Below are 22,922 nucleotides of genomic sequence, written 5' to 3' on the forward strand. Positions count from 1 at the left end.
CACCATTGTATAGAAACCAGGTTTCGGATCAATTCAAAATTGAATTGAGATTCCAGAATTTGAATTTGAGGCAATTTGAATTGAAGTTGTAAACAGGATACAGAATTGCAATTTGAATGAAAGAAAATACAATTTATTCAGTGAAATTCAATGAATTTGTATTCTTTGTTAGATGTTGTACATAAAATAACATGTTATAAACATGCATATAAAATATTGTTGAAACAATGGATTTTCAGGACAAACGCTTAAATTATCAAGGAAAACAAAACATGTATGCAAATATAAGTTATTATATTTAATCAATCACTTACATTTTGTTCAATATTGGGAAATACTACAATTTTCAGAATGTATTAATTTAATTCTCAAGTTGACCCCGACTATTAAAACCTTCCTCAACCAGAAACCGTGGATTGATGGCAGCATTCACGCAAACTGAAAGCGCGAACCACTGCTTTTAATCATGGCAAGGCGACCGGAAACATGACCGAATACAAACAGTGTAGCTATTCCCTCCAAGGCAATCAAACAAGCTAAGCGTCAGTATAGAGACAAAGTAGAGTCGCAACTCAACGGCTCAGACACGAGAGGTACAGTGGGGAGAACAAGTATTTGATACACTGCCGATTTTGCAGGTATTCCTACTTACAAAGCATGTAGAGGTCTGTAATTTTATCATAGGTACACTTCAACTGTGAGAGACGGAATCTAAAACGAAAATCACATTGTGTGATTTTTAAGTAATTAATTTGCACGTAGTTTCACACATCTTCAATGCTCTCTTGTAAGTAGGAAAACCTGCAAAATCGGCAGTGTATCAAATACTTGGTTCTCCCCACTGTAGCTCAGGTTAATGTATGTAGCCTTCCTAACAAAATACATGAGGTTTTTAAACTTGGTCAACTTAAATAATATTCATATTTTAGCTTTGACCGAAACGCATTTAGATGCATCTGTAAATGATTGGCAAATGAAGATTCATGATATAGTCTACTTAGAAGGGACAGGAATAGTGGGGGTGCAGCACTGTACATTCAGAATCAAAATCCTTTTAAGAGGAGGGATGAGCACATCTGCCTCACTAGGCATCCATATTGGTGGGATGTGTGTATAGACCTAGCTCTAAAGTGTCCTATCTGGATGTGTCCTATCCCAAAAGACAGCAAAGAACCCATTACTCGTGCCAATAGTCAACCTTCACTCAGTAATATATTGGAGGGTATTGTGAGTAGACAAATATGAGAGTACATGGAAAAGAATGATCTGATTACAGCCAATCAGCATGCTTATCCCAAAAAACATTCCACTACCACTGCATTGGTTGACATGACTGACCAGTGGCTCAATGCTAAGGATAATGTCAGGTTTGTGAGTGTACTGTTTTTAAACACCAAGAAAACCAAAGTTATGTTGGTCTGTTCCACCAGGAAAAGGCTTATTTTATAATATACACCATTTAAAAACAGCCAAACTCTATTCAAAACAGTACTCAGTTGGTAAGAGACATTCAGTAAATACTCCACCGTCTATGTGTTATCCAGAAAGAAAAGAGAAATAGGCAAAATAACATTGACTTAGAGCAATAAAGAAATTGAATAATTTATCTGAGCAAACCAGAAACATTTCTAGATATAAATTCAAACAAGACTTTAAAACCATTTAAATATAACACATAGGACAGTTGTTCTGTCCTATGGTGGATGAAAAATCTCTCTTTTTAGACAGTTTTTATCTGGTATTTATCTGGGCAATATGTCAGTGTATTATGTTTGTTTGTAACAGTGTTTTATTTGAAAATGTGTTTGTATTATAAATTGTATTTGAATGTTTAAGGACTCTTGGAAGATTAGTCCAAATGAGGACTTAGAGAGATCCTAATCAAAACAAAAATCTACACACAATACTCCATAATGGCAAAGACAAAACAGATTTAGACATTTTTGCAAACATGTTAAAAATAAACAGAAATACCTTATTTACCCAAAAACTCAGAGCCTATGAGACTCAAAATTGAGTTCAGGTGCATTCTGTTTCCATTGATTATCCTTGAGATGTTTCTGCAACTTGATTGGAGTCCACCTGGGTGAATTCAATTTATTGGACATGATTTGGAAAGGCACACACACCTGTCTACATCAAGTCCCACAGTTGACAGTGCATGTCAGAGCAAAAACCAAGCCATGAGGTCAAAGGAATTGTCCGTAGTGCTCCGTGGCAGGTTTGTGTCGAGGCACATATCTGGGGAAGGGTATCAAAACATTTCTGCAGCATTGAAGGTCCCCAAGAACACAGTGGCCTCCATCGTTCTTAAATGGAATTGGTTTGGAACCACCAAGACTCTCCCTAGACCTTGCCAACCTGGACAAACTGAGCAATGGCGGGATTAGGGCCTTGGTCAGGGAGGTGACCAGAACCTGATGGTCACTGACAGAGCTCCAGAGTTCCTGTGTAAAGGGAGAACTTTCCAGAAGGACAACCATCTCTGTAGTACTCCACCAACCAGGCCTTTATTGTAGTGGCCAGAAGTGCCTTTTAGTGAGAAGTGGCATACATTGCCAAAAGGCACCTAAAGGACTCTTACCATGAGAAACAAGATTCTCTGGTCTGATGAAACCAAGATTGAACTCTTTAGCTTGAATGCCAACTGTCACATCTGGAGGAAACCTTGCACCATCCCTACGGTGAAGCATGGGGGTGGCAGCATCATGCTGTGTGGATGTTTTTCCAGCAGCAGGAACACAGAAACTAGTCAGGATCGATGGAAAGATGAACTGAGCAAAGTACAGAGCCTTGATGAAAACCTGCTCCAGAGCGCTCAAGACCTCAGACTGGGGCAAAGGTTCACCTTCCAACAGGACAACAACCCTAAGCACACAGCCAAAACATAGGAGTGGCTTCGGGACAAGTATCTGAATGTCCTTGAGTGGCCCAGCCAGAGCCCGGACTTGAATCTGGGCTCTGGAGAGACCAGAAAACAGCTGTGCAGCGACGCTGCCCATCCAACCAGACAGCTTGAGAGGATCTGCAGAGAAGAATTGTAGCGTCATACCCAAGAAGACTCAAGGTTGTATTCGCTGTGAAAAGGTGATTCAACAAAGCACTGAGTAAAGGGTCTGAATACTTATGTAATGTGACATTTCAGTGGGGGGGGGGGGGGGGGGGGGGGGGCTCCTCCAGACCATTCAAAATGTGCAATGGTGGCACAAGTAGGAGCTGGTTGCTACCAGGGTTCGGGCTCAATTCAGAATGAATTTAAATTCAATTCAGTTGGCCACACCCCAAAGGATTGTAGAATTTGAATTATAGTGACAAGAAGTAGAGTTTAATTCAATGTAATTAAAATAAATTCCACTCCGTAATAGAACATGGAGTTTTACTGAATCTGACTGGTCACACTTCCAGATACTAAATAATATATCACTTCTCTGGAAACAATGTTCATTTACTCTTTAACCTCAGTGTTAAGAATAGCCAATTACATTTCCAGCAACTATATCATTTGTTTGGCGTATTTTTGAAGGCCTCAAATAAAATCACATTTCATTGGTCACATACACATGGCTAGCAGAGGTTAATGCAAGTGTAGTGAAATGCTTGTGCTTTTAGTTCCGATCATGCAGTAATATCTAACAAGTAATCTAACAATTTCACAACAACTACCTTACACACACAAGTGTAAAAGAATGAATAAGAATATGTACATATAAATATATGGATGAGCGATGGCCGAACAGCATAGGCAAGATGCAGTAGATGGTATAGAGTACAGCATATACATAAGATGAGTAAATGTAGGGTATGTAAACATTATATAAAGTGGCATTGTTTAAAGTGACGAGTAATACATTTATTATATCCAAATTTTTATAGTTAAAAGTGGATGAAGATTTGAGTCAGTATGTTGGCAGCAGCCACTCAATGTTAGTGATGGCTATTTAACAGTCTGATGGCCTTGAGATGGAAGCTGTTTTTCAGTCTCCCGGTCCCAGCTTTGATGCACCTGTACTAACCTTGCCTTCTGGTTGATTGCGGTTGTGAACAGGCAGTGGCTCGGGTGGTTGTTGTCCTTGATGATCTTTTTGGCCTTCCTGTGACATTGGGTGGTGTAGGTGTCCTGGAGGGCAGGTAGTTTACCCCGGTGACGCTTTGTGCTCACCTCACTGTTGTGCTCGCCTTACAGTTGTGGGCGGAGCAGTTGATACAGCCCAACAGGATGCTCTTGATTGGGCATCTGTAAACATTTGTGAGTGTTTTTGGAGACAAGCCGCATTTCTTCAGCCTCCTGAGGTTGAAGAGGCGCTGTTGTGCTTTCTTCACCACACTGTCTGTGTGGGCGGACCATTTCAGAATGTCAGTGATGTGTACGCCGATGAACTTGACGCTTCCCACCTTCTCCACTACTGTCCCATCAATGTGGATAGAGGGGTGCTCCCTCTGCTCTGTTTCCTGAAGTCCACGATCATCTCCTAGGTTTTGTTGACGTTGAGTGTGAGGTTATTTTCCTGACATCACACCCAGAGCCCTCACCTCCTCCCTGTAGGCCGTCTCGTCGTTGTTGGTAATCAAGCCTACCACTGTAGTGTCATCTGAAAACTTGATGATTGATTTGGAGGCGTGCATGGCCACACAGTCATGGGTGAACAGGGAGCACAGGAGAGGGCTTAGAACGCACCTTTGTTGGGCCCCAGTGTTGAGGATCAGCGGGTGGAGATGTTGTTTCCTACCTTCACCACCTGGGGGCGGCCCGTCAAAGTCCAGGATCCAGTTGCACAGGGCGGGGTGGAGACCCAGGGTCTCGAGCTTAATGACGAGTTTGGAGGGTACTATGGCATTAAATGCTGAGCTGTAATCGATGAACAGCATTCTTACATAGGTATTCCTTTTGTCCAGATGGGTTAGGGCAGTGTGATTGCCTCGGCTGTGGACCTATTGGGGCGGAAAGCAAATTGGAGTGGGTCTAGGGTGTCAGGTAGGGTGGAGGTGATATAATCCTTGACTAGTCTCTCAAAGCACTTCATGATGACGGAAGTGAGTGCTACGGGGTGATAGTTGTTTACCTCAGTTACCTTAGCTTTCTTGGGAACAGGAACAATGTTGGCCCTCTTGAAGCATGTGGGAACAGCAGACTGGGATAGGGATTGATTGAATATGCCCGTAAACACACCAGCCAGCTGGTCTGCGCATGCTCTGAGGTCGCGGCTAGGGATGCAGTTGCAAGGCTTAACACATTTAAACGCTTTACTCATGTTGGCTGCGGTGAAGGAGAGACCACAGGTTTTTGTAGCGGGCCGTGTCAGTGGCACTGTATTTTCCTCAATGCGAGCAAAGAAGTTGTTTTAGTTTGTCTGGGAGCAAGACATTGGTGTCCGCGACGGGGTTGGTTTTCTTTTTGTAATCTGTGATTGACTGTAGACCCTGCCACATACAGTGGGGAGAACAAGTATTTGATAACCTGCAAAATCGGCAGTGTTTCCTACTTACAAAGCATGTAGAGGTCTGTAATTTTTATCATAGGTACACTTCAACTGTGAGAGACGGAATCTAAAACATAAATTCAGAAAATCACATTGTATGATTTTTAAGTAATTAATTTGCATTTTAATGGATTACATAAGTATTTGATCACCTACCAACCAGTAAGAGTTCCGGCTCTCACAGACCTGTTAGTTTTTCTTTAAGAATCCCTCCTGTTCTCCACTCATTACCTGTATTAACTGATCCTGTTTGAACTCGTTACCTGTATAAAAGACACCTGTCCACACACTCAATCAAACAGACTCCAACCTCTCCACAATGGCTAAGACCAGAGAGCTGTCTAAGGACATAAGGGATCAAATTGTAGACCTGCTGGGATGGGCTACAGGACAATAGGCAAGCAGCTTGGTGAGAAGGCAACAACTGTTGGTGCAATTATTAGAAAATGGAAGAAGTTCAAGAGGACGGTCAATCACCCTCGGCCTAGGGCTCCATGCAAGATCTCACCTCGTGGGGGATCAATGATCATGAGGAAGGTGAGGAATCAGCCCAGAACTACACGGCAGGACCTGGTCAATGACCTGAAGAGAGCTGTGACCACAGTCTCAAAGAAAACCATTAGTAACACACTACGCCATCATGGATTAAAATCCTGAGGCGCACGCAAGGTCCCCCTGTTCAAGCCAGCGCATGTCCAGGCCCGCCTGAAGTTTGCCAATGACCATCTGGATGATCCAGAGGAGGAATTGGAGAAGGTCATGCGGTCTGATGAAACAAAAATATAGCTTTTTGGTCTGAACTTCACTCGGCGTGTTTGGAGGAAGAAGGATGAGTACAACCCCAAGAACACCATTCCAACCGTGAAGCATTGAGGTGGAAACATCATTCTTTGGGGATGCTTTTCTGCAAAGGGGACAAGGACGACTGCACCGTATTGAGGGGAGGATGGATGGGGCCATGCATCGCATGATCTTGGCCAACAACCTCCTTCCCTCAGTAAGAGCATTGAAGATGTGTCGTGGCTGGGTCTTCCAGCATGACAACGACCCGAAACACACAGCCAGGGCAACTAAGGAGTGACTCCGTAAGAAGCATCTCAAGGTCCTGGAGTGGCCTAGCCAGTCTCCAGACCTGAACCCAATAGAAAATCTTTGGAGGGAGCTGAAAGTACGTATTGCTCAGCGACAGCCCCGAAACCTGAAGGATCTGGAGAAGGTCTGTATGCAGGAGTGGGCCAAAATCCCTGCTGCAGTGTGTGCAAACCTGATCAAGAACTACAGGAAACGTATGATCTCTGTAATTGCAAACAAAGGTTTCTGTACCAAATATTAAGTTATGCTTTTCTGATGTATCAAATACTTATGTCATGCAATAAAATGCAAATGAATTACTTAAAAATCAGACAATGTGATTTTCTGGATTTTTGTTTTAGATTCCATCTCTCACAGTTGAAGTGTACCTATGATAAAAAAAATTACAGAACTCTACATGCTTTGTAAGTAGGAAACACTGCCCGATTTTGCAGGTTATCAAATACTTGTTCTCCCCACTGTATATGCAGCCCTTTCCTTGTCAAGTGGAGATCAATAGTGCATGTATTCATTATAGTTGAAGTTGTCATGATACACATGTTTGAACATTGAATTAAAATAGCCAGGGAGTTAGTCTGGAATCCTGATACAGTTGCCCGTTGATTTAAAGTTTATCCATCACCATGGAGACTCGTTGATTCGGGCAACGCTTTTCCATCATGGTGGGATAGTTTTTTTTCTCCTTTCCGTGGGGAAGTGATCATTAATTCCAAAATTAGTGTTTCTGAGTTGTCTGCCACTGCTCTTCGCTATTTTCATTTTGCTTAAAAAATTCAAAACATGCAATAATAGCCCGTGGCCTAGTCCCAGAGGCCTTACCCATTCTATGGACTCTGGAGAAAGTGACATTACGCATAACATATGTGGGCAGATTCAGTTGAGTAGACATAAAGTCTCAGATGGTGTCCTCACAGCTTCTGATGTTGTCATTCTCCATTATCCCTGAAAAGATTAGATTGTCCCGCATTGATCGACACTGTACATCAAGCAAGGTTTCTTTAAGTTGTTTGTTCTCCCTTTGCAACACCTCCACCTTGCATGAATAGAGTCTTCATTACCTTTCCGTTCCGTGTTCTCTTTTCTTAGATCATTCTGACATTGGCTGAATTCTAGACCGGCATTGACATCCTCTCAAGTTTGGCAAGCCTTTCATTGATGGGTTTTAACAAGTCAACATCCATATCAGTAAAACTTCTTGCTTGGGGATGGTTTAGTGCCATCTTTGATACTGCTTGGCCAACTTGGCTTTGGTTTGTTTAGTTGATTGGGTTTATTGTCCTTAACAGTGCTTGAATCCTACGAAACCAGCGACATTGTGTTGAGCTCGTGAGTATCTCTTGTCAATGAATCGTTCAAGCTCTTCAATGGATTCTGAATCATCCAGTGTGTTTGCAGGCAGAGTAAAACACATAACAAAACAATAGATGTATCTTTCCGGACCTGTACAGGCCATCAGATACACGCAATGTATTTTTTTAAACAATTGTTTACTCACTCGTGGTTGAAGGAAGTGCTTGTGTTAGAGGATAAGAGAAACACTTTTTGGTTAGCGAGTTTTCAGTAGTGAAGCGACAGTTGATACATTTCATGTTTATTTAATCCTAGAGCTTCAAGAACACTGTCCTTGTGAGTTCAGTGCCTAGATTGATGAGGAACATGTATTTAATCCATTTTAGAATAAGGCTGTAATGTAACAATGTGGAAAAAGTCAAGGGGTCTGAATACTTTCCGAATGCACTGTACATGTCAAATCAAATTTAATTGGTAAGTTGACATCTTATTTCCAATAGTTCCTCCCGGCTGTATGTAATAAGACTTAAGATTTCCTGGGGTAACGGTGTAAGAAATAATACATTTAAAAAAACAAAATACTACATAGTTTCCTAAGAACGCAAAGTGAGGCGTTAGAATCACCTTTTGGCAGCCATTTATAACAATTCTATCTGTGAGTCTTTCTGGGTAAGTCTCCATGTGTCTTTTGGAAAACAGACTGAACCAGGTTTTCCTCTAGAATTTGCCTGTGCTTAGCTCTATTCCATTTATTTTTATCATAAAAAAACGTCCTAGTCCTTGCCGATTACAAGCATACCCATAACGTGATGCAGGCACAAATGCTTGAAAATATCAAGGGTGGCACTCAATGATGTGGTGTTTTGGATTTCCCCCAACATAGCACTTTGTATTCAGGACATAGAAGTTCATTTTGCCTCATTTGTTTCAGTTTTACATGAGTGCCTTATTCTGTACAGGCTTCCTTCTTTTCACTCTGCCATTTAAGTTAGTATCAACAATATTGTTGATCCATCTTCAGTTTTTTCTATCACAGCCATTTAACTCCCATTGACCTGGTGGTTAAATTGCTGAGGGGTTTCCTTCCTCTCCGGCAACTGAGTTAGGAAGGACACCTGCATCTTTGTAGTTACTGGGTGTATTGATACACCATCCAGTGTAATTAACTTCACCATGCTCAAAGGTATATTCAATGTTAGCTTATGTTTTTTTTACCCATCTACCAATAGGTGCCCTTCCATGGTCTTTGTTTTTGAATCTGTGTTTGAAATGTACTGCTCGACCTGAGGGACCTTACAAATGATTGTATGTGTGGAGTACAGATATGAGGTAGTCATTTAAAAAATCATGTTAAACTATATTGCACACACAGTGAGTCCACACAACTTATGTCACTTGTTAAGATAATTTAGAATCTTGAACTTATTTATGCTTGCCAAAAAAGAGTTATACTTTCACATTATAGGGTATTATGTGTAGGACAGTGTCCCAAAATCAGAATGTAAACCATTTTAAATTCAGGCTGAAAAGGTCAAGGGGTGTGAATACTTTCTGATGGCACTGTATATATAATTTAGCAGTCATTTTTTCCAATGATAGGCTGGATGGCATTTATCGCAATATTGCTTGGATCTATTTAATCTCCACCAAGTGCATAGGGTATCGGCTCGATTTGGGACTGGGCGTTAGTGGTAGTCAGTAAGTTTACATTACACACACATGCGCGCACACACACAATAATGTGATTGCTAAAGGGAATGTTAACAGTAACTTCCAAGGGTAAGGGATGCACGATGTATCGGTGAACATGTCGGAATCGCAGGATATTAGCTGAAAATGCCAACATCGGTATCGGCCCGATGTCTAGTTTAACGCTGATGTAAAAAAAACGATGTCAAAGCTGACGTACATACAAAAAAGTATTTAGTCAGCCACCAATTGTGCAAGTTCTCCCACTTAAAAAGATGAGAGAGGCCTGTAATTCTCATCATAGGTACATGTCAACTATGACAGACAAAATGAGATAAGAAAATCCAGAAAATCACATTGTAGGAATTTTAATTAATTTATTTGCAAATTATGGTGGAAAATAAGTATCTGGTCACCTACAAACAAGCAAGATTTCTGGCTCTCACAGACCTGTAACTTCTTCTTTAAGAGGCTCCTCTGTCCTCCACTCGTTACCTGTATTAATGGCAACTGTTTGAACTTGTTATCAGTACAAAAGGCACCTGTCCACAACCTTAAACAGTCACACTCCAAACTCCACTATGGCCAAGACCAAAGAGCTGTCAAAGGACACCAGAAACAAAATTGTAGACCTGCACCAGGCTGGGAAGACTGAATCTGCAATAGGTAAGCAGCTTGGTTTGAAGAAATCAACTGTGGGAGCAATTATTAGGAAATGGAAGACATACAAGACCACTGATAATCTCCCTCGATCTGGGGCTCCACGCAAGATCTCACCCCGTGGGGTCAAAGTGTTTACAAGAACGGTGAGCAAAAATCCCAGAACCACACGGGGGAGACCTAGTGAATGACCTGCAGAGAACTTGGACCAAAGTAACAAAGCCTACCATCAGTAACACACTACGCTGCCAGGGACTCAAATCCTGCAGTGCAGACGTGTCCCCCTGCTTAAGCCAGTACATGTCCAGGCCCGTCTGAAGTTTGCTAGAGAGCATTTGGATGATCCAGAAGAAGATTGGGAGAATGTCATATGGTCAGATGAAACCAAAATATAACATTTGGTAAAAACTCAACTCGTTGTGTTTGGAGGACAAAAAATGCTGAGTTGCATCCAAAGAACACCATACCTACTGTGAAGCATGGGGGTGGAAACATCATGCTTTCGGGATGAACCGCAGAGCCGCGCACACTTTTAAATAACGCTCCATAGAATTCTGTGGCACCATGCAAGCTGCGCAGCAGTACGCTGCAACTTTTAACGGAGGGACCACTGAATAGCAGTTGCCATTGAATAGATTGAGGGAGACAGTGCCATCCTGTCTGATGTTCTGACTCTGCTTGCAGATGTAAGAGGAGAAATCCGTACTGCCATGCCCACTTCACTGTTGCTCCAAGCAGAGGAAACTGCAGTTCTGAAATGCATCAAAAAGCATGAAGCCCATACATGCCACAGCGTACATGTTGGACCCCAAGTATTCTGGCAAGAGCATCCCGTCTGGTGCAGAGATCAACAAGGCCTATGGTGTCATCACTACCGTGTCTCACCACCCTGGCCTGGATGAGGGATGGGTTCTTGGCAGTCTGGTGAAGTGCACTTCCAAGCAAGGGCTTTGGGATGGAGATGCAATATGGCAGTTGTGCTAACATATCTCATCAGCCACCTAGTGGAAGGGACTTTATGGATCTGAGGCTCTTTCCCATGTTGCCTCCATCCTCCAAATCCCAACAACATCATCCACCTCAGAGCACAACTGGTCCTTATTTGGGAACACACACACCAAAGCACGCAACAGGCTGACCAGGTTGAACATTTGGTGGCTATCGAGTAATCCTCAACAGGGTTGGAAAGTGACAGTGAAGAAGAGGCCTCAGTCTGATGTTCAAGAGATGGACATTGATGTCCAGGGAGAAGACATGGAAGCCTGAGAGGAAGACAACCAAAGCTTTAGTATAGGAACTATCATTTTTCAGATGTATGTTGAAAACGTTTTTGGGAGATGCAATGGAACATTTGGGGATCATTCAATATTCCCTTTTGTTGTTCAGTGAAATCATCCCATGTGAAGAGTCAACTCATTTAATTAAAGTTCAATTCGTAACTAAGTTGTTTTAAAAATATTCTATTGGACGTATTTAATCATTTGCAATTATGTCTACTTATGATAAGGTAAAAGGTATATGTTTCTGTCTCCACATGATATGGTAAATATATCCAATGCAAAAAACATCTACATTTAAATGGTATTAACATTAATTTGCATATTTTCATTAATTCCCATGGAAAGTTTCCACCTTTTGAATATTCCCCAAAATGTGCAGCCCTAGATTTGAAGGCATAGTGTGCTGTGTGCCACAAGGCAAGGTGTTGCTGTATCTAATAGCCTAATGGTCCCCTGCTCAAACAGTAAGAAAATCAGTTCAGCTCCATTGCACAGCATATGCACTCAAGAGTATCTCATATGTATCTCAAGAGGTAGTTTCTCTCTTGTGCAGAATCTCATCAGAAACACCCAGACACACAGTTCCCTCAACTGTTGAATACATACATGCATGACCTATATCATATTTTATGTTTACCATGCATTTGCAAAAATAATCTATTTTCATACACACTTCACTGTGCATAACATTGATGTCCTTTTCAAGAGTACCCTCTGATACTAGTCTACAGGCTCAACACAAGTATCCTGGATCCCAAGTACATTAGTCATGAAAACCCCATAGACATTTGCATTTTTCATGGTCCAATTATTTGAACCCTGTTTGAGTTCCTCAGATAAAACAAATGTCCCCTGTTTTTCCAATGTGGGGTGAATGTATGTAACATAGATAAGGAGACTAACTGGGACTGCGAAGTAGGAATGTAGCAGAAAATGTAAGGATATTTGGTGTGATAAATAGCCTAGTTCCTTACCCCAGTCGTACACACACTGAATAACTTTGGCTTTACTGTGCGTGCATGTATGTCCTTTAACTCCTCTGGGATATGTGGGACGCTAGCGTCCGTTGACATCTAGTGGAAGCCTTAGGAAGTGCAATATGACCCCATAGACACTGTATATTCGATAGGGAGTGACTTGGAAAAACTACAAACCTCAGATTTCCCACTTCCTGGTTGGATTTTGTCTCAGGTTTTTGCCTGCCATATGAGTTCTGTTATACTCCCAGACATAATTCAAACAGTTTTAGAAACTTCAGAGTGTTTTCTATCCGAATCTACTAATTATATGCATATTGTAGCTTTTGGGCCTGAGTAGCAGGCAGTTTACTCTGGGCACTTTTTTATCCAAGCTACTCAATACTGCCCCCCAGTCCCAAAGAAGTTAAGTGCAACGTTAATGTGTGTGTGTGTGCATCGTGTGTATGAATGTTTTTTTTTTTACCTTTGTGTGTATGAGTGTGTTCCCTCTTAGTCACCTGGTGTCCTTATAAACAGTTAATACCAGGTTCCCTGAAATACCGCCAAATAGTTAAGTCAACATGCAACGTCACTGTTATGTTGACTCATCCTGTTGCCACAGACAATAGTGTCTGACTTGCTCCAAGATGGGGCACACCCTTGACATCTAACCTGGATGCCTTTAACCCCTTGCTTGATGTAGAAGTTGCCCTTAAAAACTGATCTTCGATCAGATTACCTGATCCTGTATCAGTGGTAAGGGGGAAACATGTATATTTTTTTACCTATTCTGAATTGTTTGAAAGGTTCATATCACTGTCAGGAAATGCAAGCTCCCTCCAGCCCTGTGAATGTGTTGGGCCCCACAGCGACACACACACACCCCAGTCCCATGCAGTGCTAGTGGGTGATGTCATGGAGATGGCAGGTGTGACCGTGTGATGGCAGTAAAACTTTGAATGCACACCTATTGTATGTAGAATAAGTAATGTTCAAGTTTTACAGATATACATATGGCAGTCACTGAAATGCATGGATATTACAGTACATACAAAAAACAATTCATGACTATGTATACTGAACAAAAATATAAATGCAAAATGCAACAATTTCAACTCATATAAGGAACTCAGTAAATTGAAATGAATTCATTTGTGGATTTTACATGACTGTACAGGGGGACAGCCACAGGCCCACCCACTTGGGAGCCAGGCCCACCCATTTGGAAGCAATGCCCAGCCAATTCTTTTTTCCCCACAAAGGGGATTCATTACAGACAAAAGTACTCCGTTTCATCAGCTGTCCGGGTGGCTGGTCTCAGACGATCACCAGGTGAAGATACCAGATTTGGAGGTCCTGGGCTGGTGTGGTTACACGTGGTCTGCGGTTGTGAGGCCGTTAGGATGTACTGCCAAATTCTCTAAAATGACATTGGCTTATTGTATAGACATGAACATTAAATTATCTGGCAACACCTCTGGTGGACATTCCTGCAGTCAGCATGCTAATTGCACGCTGCCTTAACTTGAGACATCTGTGGCATTGGGTTGTGTGCCAAAACTGCACATTTTAGAGTGGCCTTTTATTGTCCCCAGCAGAAGGTTCACCTGTGTAATGATCATGCTGTTTAATCAGCTTCTTGCTATGCACACCTGTTAAGTGGATGGATTATCTTGGCGAAGGAGAACTGCTCACTAACAGGGATGTAAACAAATTTGTGCACAAAATATGAGAGATGAGCTTTTTGTGTACGGAACATTTCTGTGATCTTTTATTTCAGCTCATGAAACATGAGACCAACTTTACATGTTCCGTTTATTTTTTTTCAATATACATTTAGGAGACTCTGAGTTGTTGATTTAGTTTGCGTAGGTTATGGACAACTTTTATATATCTGTCTTGGCCTGTTGGATAGAGAAGAGGGCACTTTGGGTGTACCTTCCTGACACGTGTCCTTGACAGGCAGTGGGTAACCAGTCCCTGAAAGGCACAGTTTCTCTCTTCTCTCATGAAGTGAGGGTAGTGATAATGAAGTCAGAGCATCCATCTATTCAGGATATGCTGTGCTGAGGATGATTCTGCAAGCATACTTCTGGATACGCTCCAGTTGATCAGAGAGGCTTGAGTTAAGGAGCAATGCGAAGCTGGTGCTGCGTATTCCAGGCAGGGGTGAATGTAGCCTGTGTATATAGCTACCAGGTCAGCCTTTGGCACATTGAACCTTTCTTGTTTCTCTTTCTAACCATGATTGTTACGTATTCGTCCCACTGCAGATTATTTTGTACAATGACTAAGAAGTTTGACTGATTCACAGACTTGCAGGTCTTTACTGTTGATTGTAAAGGTACTTGGAGGGTGCGGGTTTATCACAAGTAGTGTATGCGGCTTGCTCGAGGAGCACTGGTTCCTTTCTCTTTCTCTCCTTTTCACTGTTTGAAGTGCTTCAGTAGGAAGGGGAGGTGTTGAGTCTGTGTGTGCATGTGAGCACAGATGGCAGCTGCTCGGCCTGGCCTCACTCAGTGTGGTGCGTTACTTAACTCTTAGTGCTGCCGTCTGTTGGGTTTCTATCTTTTTAGACTCCTCAAAAGGAGAATGCTCTTAAAGCACAGCTGAAGGCAATAAAATACCTATCTGATAAAAAATATGTGGCATCGATATTAGTCAAAACATTTATATAAAGTGTCAAATGTAAATAGGATAATTTTGTTCATAAAGTCAGTCTCATCCAAAACTGAGTTTTGTGAGTTCATGACTTACTTGAGGGTTGTTTTGATTTTGACTGCTCATTTGCCCACTAACACGGGTTACACAGCTGCTGGGATTGCGCTCTATCCAATCTTACCGCAGAACACAGACAGTGAGACAGACCTGCCCATCAGATCTGACTTTGTTAACATAAGATGACAAATTGGTGCAGTATTTCTCAAGTAAAAAAAATACAAACACCTTAGCTAGATGTAAAATTGCTCTATACTAAAACCTCTGCAAAAACGTTAATTACAATTAATTACAGATTTCTTGATTTATCTTAGATTCAATCTGACAGTTTGAGGAAGAGATACTGGTTTTGTCCCCCATGAGGGGACTAACATCCCCTAACTGCCACATCGAACCACAAGACTGAAATCTCATTTTTTTAAAGGGACAGTCTGGGACATGGAAATGGCAGCATCAAGAGCTGCCAAGGGTTTACATTGAACTGAAGAGGCTGTCTTCTAGAGAGCAGACTTGGCCTAGATTTAAGCTTTTTGTAACTTCATCCATCTTACACTCAAGTTGGATTTTGGAAGGCATTTTTCAGGAAGAATAGGCCATTTGACCAAGTTTAGGTGTTCGCATGATATGCACGCTACATGTGAAACAGAGTTGTGCTAATTGTAACCTTTTTTACATTGCACAATTTCTTTGGATAAATCATGTTGATTGAGCTTTTGGGTTAGTGGGCCACCATGTTGCTTAAAGCCCCAAAGAGTGGCTTGTACTGATGCTAACTCATTTAACTGGTTGAGAGCCATATGTTGCCTGATGTCATAGTTAACCTTTAACCCTTTCCTTCTAGATTTCCTACCATTGCAGTGGGGAGGGAGCAGAGAGCGACGATTCCGAGGGGGAGAACCAGGAGCTTGCACAGATTGACAGAGGTATGTGTCGCTCAAACCAACCCAAGTCGTCTATGGTCTTCATTGTTACATGGATGTGTACAAGATGGTCATTTAACAGATTAAGCTACTTCTAGGTAACACAGTATAGAAGAAGACAATAAGCTTGTTGCTATTTCTGCCTCTTCAACTTTGACCTATACTCTTGGTTGCCCCCCTCAGAGAGGCGGCGGAACGGCGGCCTCACCCCTCTGGCCACCAGCCAACAGCACAACCAGGGTCCCCTCTCCCCGGCATGCCTCTGTCGCCTACGCCTCCTTCTAGACCCAACTCTGGACCACCACTCTTCCGAAGAAGAGCTGGAGCGAATCAGCCGCAGCGTTGGAGATGGCAAGAAGTGGATGCTGCACCATCACCATGTCGAGCACCACAGCAGTGCCTCCAGCGACGAGGAGGTGCGGGACCTGTTCGGCTGTGGTCCGGTGGTGGCAGCCTTGGAGCCTGGGACTTGCCTGGAGGCCTCCCCCAGCCCAGTGCTCTTTAGCTCCAGCCTGCCTCGCAGCCTCAAGCCCCCGCCCCCCATTCGGCTCCAGTTCCAGGTGGTGCAGCCTGCTGCCAGGCCCATTATCTTGACCCACTTTGACCAGTCAGCGGTTCCCTATACGAAGCACAGGCACAGCTACGGGGGAGAGGTTGGGAGGCCGAGTCTGGACCTGGAGAAAATGCAACAGGTTAGTGTTTCTATGCAGTGTCCACAATTCTTAAATAGCAACCGTTTGTATTGCGTTGTTCATTCTCATGGTCATGCTATGCATAGTGCCTTTTGGCTAGTGTAATTTAAATTAAGAATTGTTTTTATATAAAAGTGAAAGGGTTGATATCATCTTAAATTGGCATGTTGTATGGAAAACAGGGAAGGGAGATTAAATGCAGTCTTCACAACAATGTTTGAACTGTTTAAGAACATTGGTGGCCTATATATTTATGGGTAACAGGGTTAATGTGTTATGTTCAGTTTTCCACCACAAAACACCAGACAATTACTAAAAAGAGTATAACCAGGGCCTCCGGGGTGGCGCAGCGGTCTGCATTGCAGTGTATCGCAGCTGCCCCCGCGACTGGTTAAAATTGGTTAAAATTGATGGGAAGATGGATGGAGCCAAATACAGGACCATTCTGGAAGAAAACCTGATGGAGTCTGCAAAAGACCTGAGACTGGGACGGAGATTTGTCTTCCAACAAGACAATGATCCAAAACATAAAGCAAAATCTACGATGGAATGGTTCAAAAATAAACATATCCAGGTGTTAGAATGGCCAAGTCAAAGTCCAGCCCTGAATCCAATCGAGAATCTGTGGAAAGAACTGAAAACTGCTGTTCACAAATGCTCTCCATCCAACCTCACTGAGCTCGAGCTGTTTTGCAAGGAGGAATGGGAAAAAATGTCAGTCTCTCGATGTGCAAAACTGATAGAGACATACCCCAAGCGACTTTTACAGCTGTAATCGCAGCAAAAGGTGGCGCTACAAAGTATTAACTTAAGGGGGCTGAATAATTTTTCACGCCCAATTTTTAAGTTTTTGATTTGTTAAAAAAGTTTGAAATATCCAATTAAATGTCGTTCCACTTCATGATTGTGTCCCACTTGTTGTTGATTCTTCACAAAAAAATACAGTTTTATATCTTTGTTTGAAGCCTGAAATGTGTCAAAAGTTCGCAAAGTTCAAGGGGGCCGAATACTTTCGCAAGGCACTGTATATATATATACACACACATATACATACACACACACACATATACATACATATATCACTTTTTACCCCTTTATACTACTCAAAAACATAAAGGGAACACTAAAATAACACATCTGAATGAATTAAATATTCTTATTAAATACTTTTTTTCTTTACATAGTTGAATGTGCTGACAACAAAATCACACAAAAATTATCAATGGAAATCAAATTTATCAACCCATGGAGGTCTGGATTTGGAGTCACACTCAAAATTTAAGTGGAAAACCATACTACAGGCTGATCCAACTTTGATGTAATGTCCTTAAAACAAGTCAAAATGAGGCTCAGTAGTGTGTGTGGCCTCCACGTGCCTGTATATGACCTCCCTACAACGCCTGGGCATGCTCCTGATGAAGTGGCGGATGGTGTGTACACACACACAGTTGAAGTCGGAAGTTTACATACACTTAGGTTGGAGTCATTAAAACTAGTTTTTCCAACCACCACAAATTTCTTGTTAACAAACTATAGTTTTGGCAAGTTGGTTAGGACATCTACTTTGAGCATGTCACAAGTCATTTTTCCAACAATTGTCTACAGACCGATTATTTCACTGTATCACAATTCCAGTGGGTCAGAAGTTTACATACACTAAGTTGACTGTGCCTTTTTACACAGCTTTGAATATTCCAGAAAATTATGTCATGGCTTTAGAAGCTTCTGTTAGGCTAATTTACATCATTTGAGTCAATTGAAGGTGTACCTGTGGATGTTTTTCAAGGCCTACCTTCAAACTCAATGCCTCTTTCCTTGACATTATGGGAAAATCGAAAGAAATCAGTCAAGACCTCAGAAAACAAATTATAGACCTCCACAAGTCTGATTCATCCTTGGGAACAATTTCCAAACGCAAGTTGGTTAGGACATCTACTTTGAGCATGTCACAAGTCATTTTTCCAACAATTGTCTACAGACCGATTATTTCACTGTATCACAATTCCAGTGGGTCAGAAGTTTACATACACTAAGTTGACTGTGCCTTTTTACACAGCTTTGAATATTCCAGAAAATTATGTCATGGCTTTAGAAGCTTCTGTTAGGCTAATTTACATCATTTGAGTCAATTGAAGGTGTACCTGTGGATGTTTTTCAAGGCCTACCTTCAAACTCAATGCCTCTTTCCTTGACATTATGGGAAAATCGAAAGAAATCAGTCAAGACCTCAGAAAACAAATTATAGACCTCCACAAGTCTGATTCATCCTTGGGAACAATTTCCAAACGCCTGAAGGTACCACGTTCATCTGTACAAACAATAGTACGCAACTATAAACACCATGGGACCACGCAGCAGTCATACCGCTCAGGAAGGAGACGCGTTCTGTCTCCTAGAAATTAACGTTCTTTGGTGCAAAAAGTGCAAATCAATCCCAGAACAACAGCAAAGGATCTTGTGAAGATGCTGTAGGAAACAGGTACAAAAGTATACATACCTACAGTAATACGAGTTCTATATCGACATAACCTGAAAGGAAGAAGCCACTGCTCCAAAACCGCCTTAAAAAAAGCCAGACTACGGTCAGAAACTGCACATGGGGACAAAGATTGTACTTTTGGTAGAAATGTCCTCTGGTCTGATGAAACAAAAATAGAACTGTTTGGCCGTAATGACCGTCGTTATGTTTGGAGGAATAAGGAGGAGGTTTGCAAGCCGAAGAACACCATCCCAACCGTGAAGCACAGGGGTGGCAGCATCATGTTGTGGGGGTGCTTTGCTGCAGGAGGGACTGATGCACTTCACAAAATAGATGGCAACATGAAGGAAAATTATGTGGATATATTGAAGCAACATCTCAAGACATCAGTCAGGAAGTTAACGCTTGGTCGCAAATGGGTCTTCCAAATAGATAATGACCCCAAGCATACTTCCAAATTTATGGCAAAATGGCTTAAGGACAACAAAGTCAAGGTATTGGAGTGGCCATCACAAAGCCCTGACCTCAATCCTATAGAAAATTTGTGGGCAGAACTGAAAAAGTGTGTGCGAGCAAGGAGGCCTTCAAACCTGACTCAATTACACCAGTTCTGTCAGGAGGAATGGGCCAAAATTCACCCAACTTATTGTGGGAAGCTTGTGGAAGGCTTCCTGATACGTTTGACCCAAGTTAAACTATTTTAAGGCAGTGTTATCAAATACACTCAATTAGTATGTAAACTTCTGACCCACTTGGAATGTGATGAAAGAAATAAAAGCAGAAAAAATAAGTCTCTCTTCTACTATTCTGACATTTCACATTTTTTAAATAATGTGGTGATCCTAACTGACCTGAAACAGGGACTTTTTACTATAATTAAATGTCAGGAATTGTGAAACTGAGTTTAAATGTTTGTGTATGTAAACTTCCAACTTCAACTGTATATAAAAAGTCGAACCAGCTCACCTGCTTGTTCAATGTTTCTTTTAAATAAAAATAAATAATTTTACCATGTTGAAATGGAAGTTCAGTTCATATTACAGGGTTGACCTTACCTGAGGGACTAAATGTAAATTAATCACATTAAGTAAGTACAATTGAGAATATCTTTCCCAAAGCAACAAAATAACTAGAGCTTTAAAATGGTGCAAATCTTGGGGTTAAATCTTCACCGGAAGTTGGACGAACATGTCGTGGGATATTCCAAAAAGGGGGATTTGAGAAAGAAATACAGTTATTGACATGTAAACACACTGCTATTTGAATATTTAACATGGTTTACTTTCGTTGGAGTCAGAGTGTAGGTTATCCAACTGTTAAATTAAGTGCTTTATCAAAACTTACACACAATGTTTGAGGGACATAAAAGGCACTCGTGGAGCAACCCATTTCCCTTTGGAATTTGTATATATTTATTATTTTGGTATGCTAGTTTTCAATGCGAATTGAGGCCTCGAGCAATTAGCCATGCTAACTACAGCTCTCTTTTTACTCCCAAAAAGTTAGGTATAAAACCTATTGTGGATTGCCATCTGATCCCTGTAGACTACATCCAATCTTATAAAACAAACAGAAAATTATCATATTTGGATGGACTAACCATTTAAGGTTCATCGAAAGGGCATTCTTTATCTATGTTCTCCAATGATGCCATGTTTCAACTCTTGTTTGGGTATGTAGTCTGTGGACCACACCACAGATCTTCCAAGATGACTAAAGTGTATTGTTTTATATTTTTCTCATCCATATCTGTTATGGGTTCAAGTAAAGCATTACCTAAATTTAACTAATGGGTTTTCACGAAGGACAATTGACCAAGAAAGTTGTGTGAGTATGTTATTTCACTCAAACTGTATTAAGGACACTGAATAACTAGGCTTTACTTTAGGGTAGCCTTGTACCACTAGCCAGACTGTAGACTATGCTTCATTACATTGAGTTTGGGATTAGGTAAAGGGACACAATAGCGTTGCTCTCCTGCACACACACACCCACACAATCCATTGCCCGGCGCTTGCCACCTCGGTGGTCCGGAGAGATGAGGGAGGCACGGACGGCAGATGTCTGCCCTCGTTTCTCACAAAAGCCAGCAAGGCAGAAGGAGAGGATTAAATAAACAACAGAAAACGACAATGACTAATGAGTCACAGAGAAGCTGGTCCAGTGATCGTTAAAATCCAATAGCCACATTGGCACAGACTATGATATTGGAAGTGTGTGTATGCGTCTGTGTGTAGGGGAGGATTTGAGGGGTCCATATGTCCATGGGTGTTTTTGGAACAAGGGAACAGATGAGAGACAGTGGGTAGTGACAGGGGCTAGGGGAAATAAAAGGAAAGGATGAGGTTATGTGTTTCTGTCTGATCGGCATCTGAGTGTGTGTCTGTGTGTGTTTCTACATCTTTATGTGTGTATGTGAGCTCAGTCAAGGGGAATGGGAGATGCTGGAGGGAAAACAATTAGGGGGGTCTTCAGAGGTAGCTGCCAGACAATACTCTCCCATTAACCCTTTTCTGGGCAACTCCAAATGTGTGTCCCTATGGACCCTGGTCAGAAGTAAGTACTGTATAGGGAATGGGGTGCCATTTGGGATGCGTTCTTGGTGTCTCCAAATTATCAATCTAAATAAATGTCTAGACTTCTCCATCCTTCATATCAAATGTTATCTACCTCTGTTTTGCTTCTTTCATGTCTGAACTGTCTAAAAAGTATTTTCCTGCATCTCAACCTTTCTCTTTTCTTCCTCACAAACTATTTTAGTGGACAGCACTTTCTCTCCATTAAAAGAACCTAGAGTACATTTTGCAACTACAGTGCCTTGCGAAAGTATTCGGCCCCCTTGAACTTTGCGACCTTTTGCCACATTTCAGGCTTCAAACATAAAGATATAAAACTGTATTTTTTTGTGAAGAATCAACAACAAGTGGGACACAATCATGAAGTGGAACGACATTTATTGGATATTTCAAACTTTTTTAACAAATCAAAAACTGAAAAATTGGGCGTGCAAAATTATTCAGCCCCTTTACTTTCAGTGCAGCTAACTCTCTCCAGAAGTTCAGTGAGGATCTCTGAATGATCCAATGTTGACCTAAATGACTAATGATGATAAATACAATCCACCTGTGTGCAATCAAGTCTCCGTATAAATGCACCTGCACTGTGATAGTCTCAGAGGTCCGTTAAAAGCGCAGAGAGCATCATGAAGAACAAGGAACACACCAGGCAGGTGCGAGATACTGTTGTGAAGAAGTTTAAAGCCGGATTTGGATACAAAAAGATTTCCCAAGTTTTAAACATCCCAAGGAGCACTGTGCAAGCGATAATATTGAAATGGAAGGAGTATCAGACCACTGCAAATCTACCAAGACCTGGCCGTCCCTCTAAACTTTCAGCTCATACAAGGAGAAGACTGATCAGAGATGCAGCCAAGAGGCCCATGATCACTCTGGATGAACTGCAGAGATCTACAGCTGAGGTGGGAGACTCTGTCCATAGGACAACAATCAGTCGTATATTGCACAAATCTGGCCTTTATGGAAGAGTGGCAAGAAGAAAGCCATTTCTTAAAGATATCCATAAAAAGTGTTGTTTAAAGTTTGCCACAAGCCACCTGGGAGACACACCAAACATGTGCAAGAAGGTGCTCTGGTCAGATGAAACCAA

At 41.7% G+C, this 22,922-nt stretch overlaps 1 protein-coding gene across 5 annotated transcripts in view; it reads left to right on the plus strand.

Moving 5' to 3' along the window:
* LOC110497479 overlaps positions 1–22,922 on the plus strand; it is a 45,065-nt gene that overhangs the window by 5,671 nt on the left and 16,472 nt on the right. For all 5 annotated transcript variants that reach the window (XR_005037681.1, XM_036954469.1, XM_036954468.1 and 2 more), the window contains 2 exons: positions 16,007–16,088; positions 16,269–16,777. Coding sequence is in view for 4 of the 5 variants with exons in the window: in XM_036954469.1 (XP_036810364.1) it covers positions 16,007–16,088; positions 16,269–16,777 (591 nt within the window). In the remaining variant the exon portion in view is untranslated. The remainder of the gene's footprint in view (positions 1–16,006; positions 16,089–16,268; positions 16,778–22,922) is intronic.

Source organism: Oncorhynchus mykiss, chromosome 19 (genome assembly GCF_013265735.2).
Source record: "Oncorhynchus mykiss isolate Arlee chromosome 19, USDA_OmykA_1.1, whole genome shotgun sequence".
NCBI classification, from domain to species: domain Eukaryota; kingdom Metazoa; phylum Chordata; class Actinopteri; order Salmoniformes; family Salmonidae; genus Oncorhynchus; species Oncorhynchus mykiss.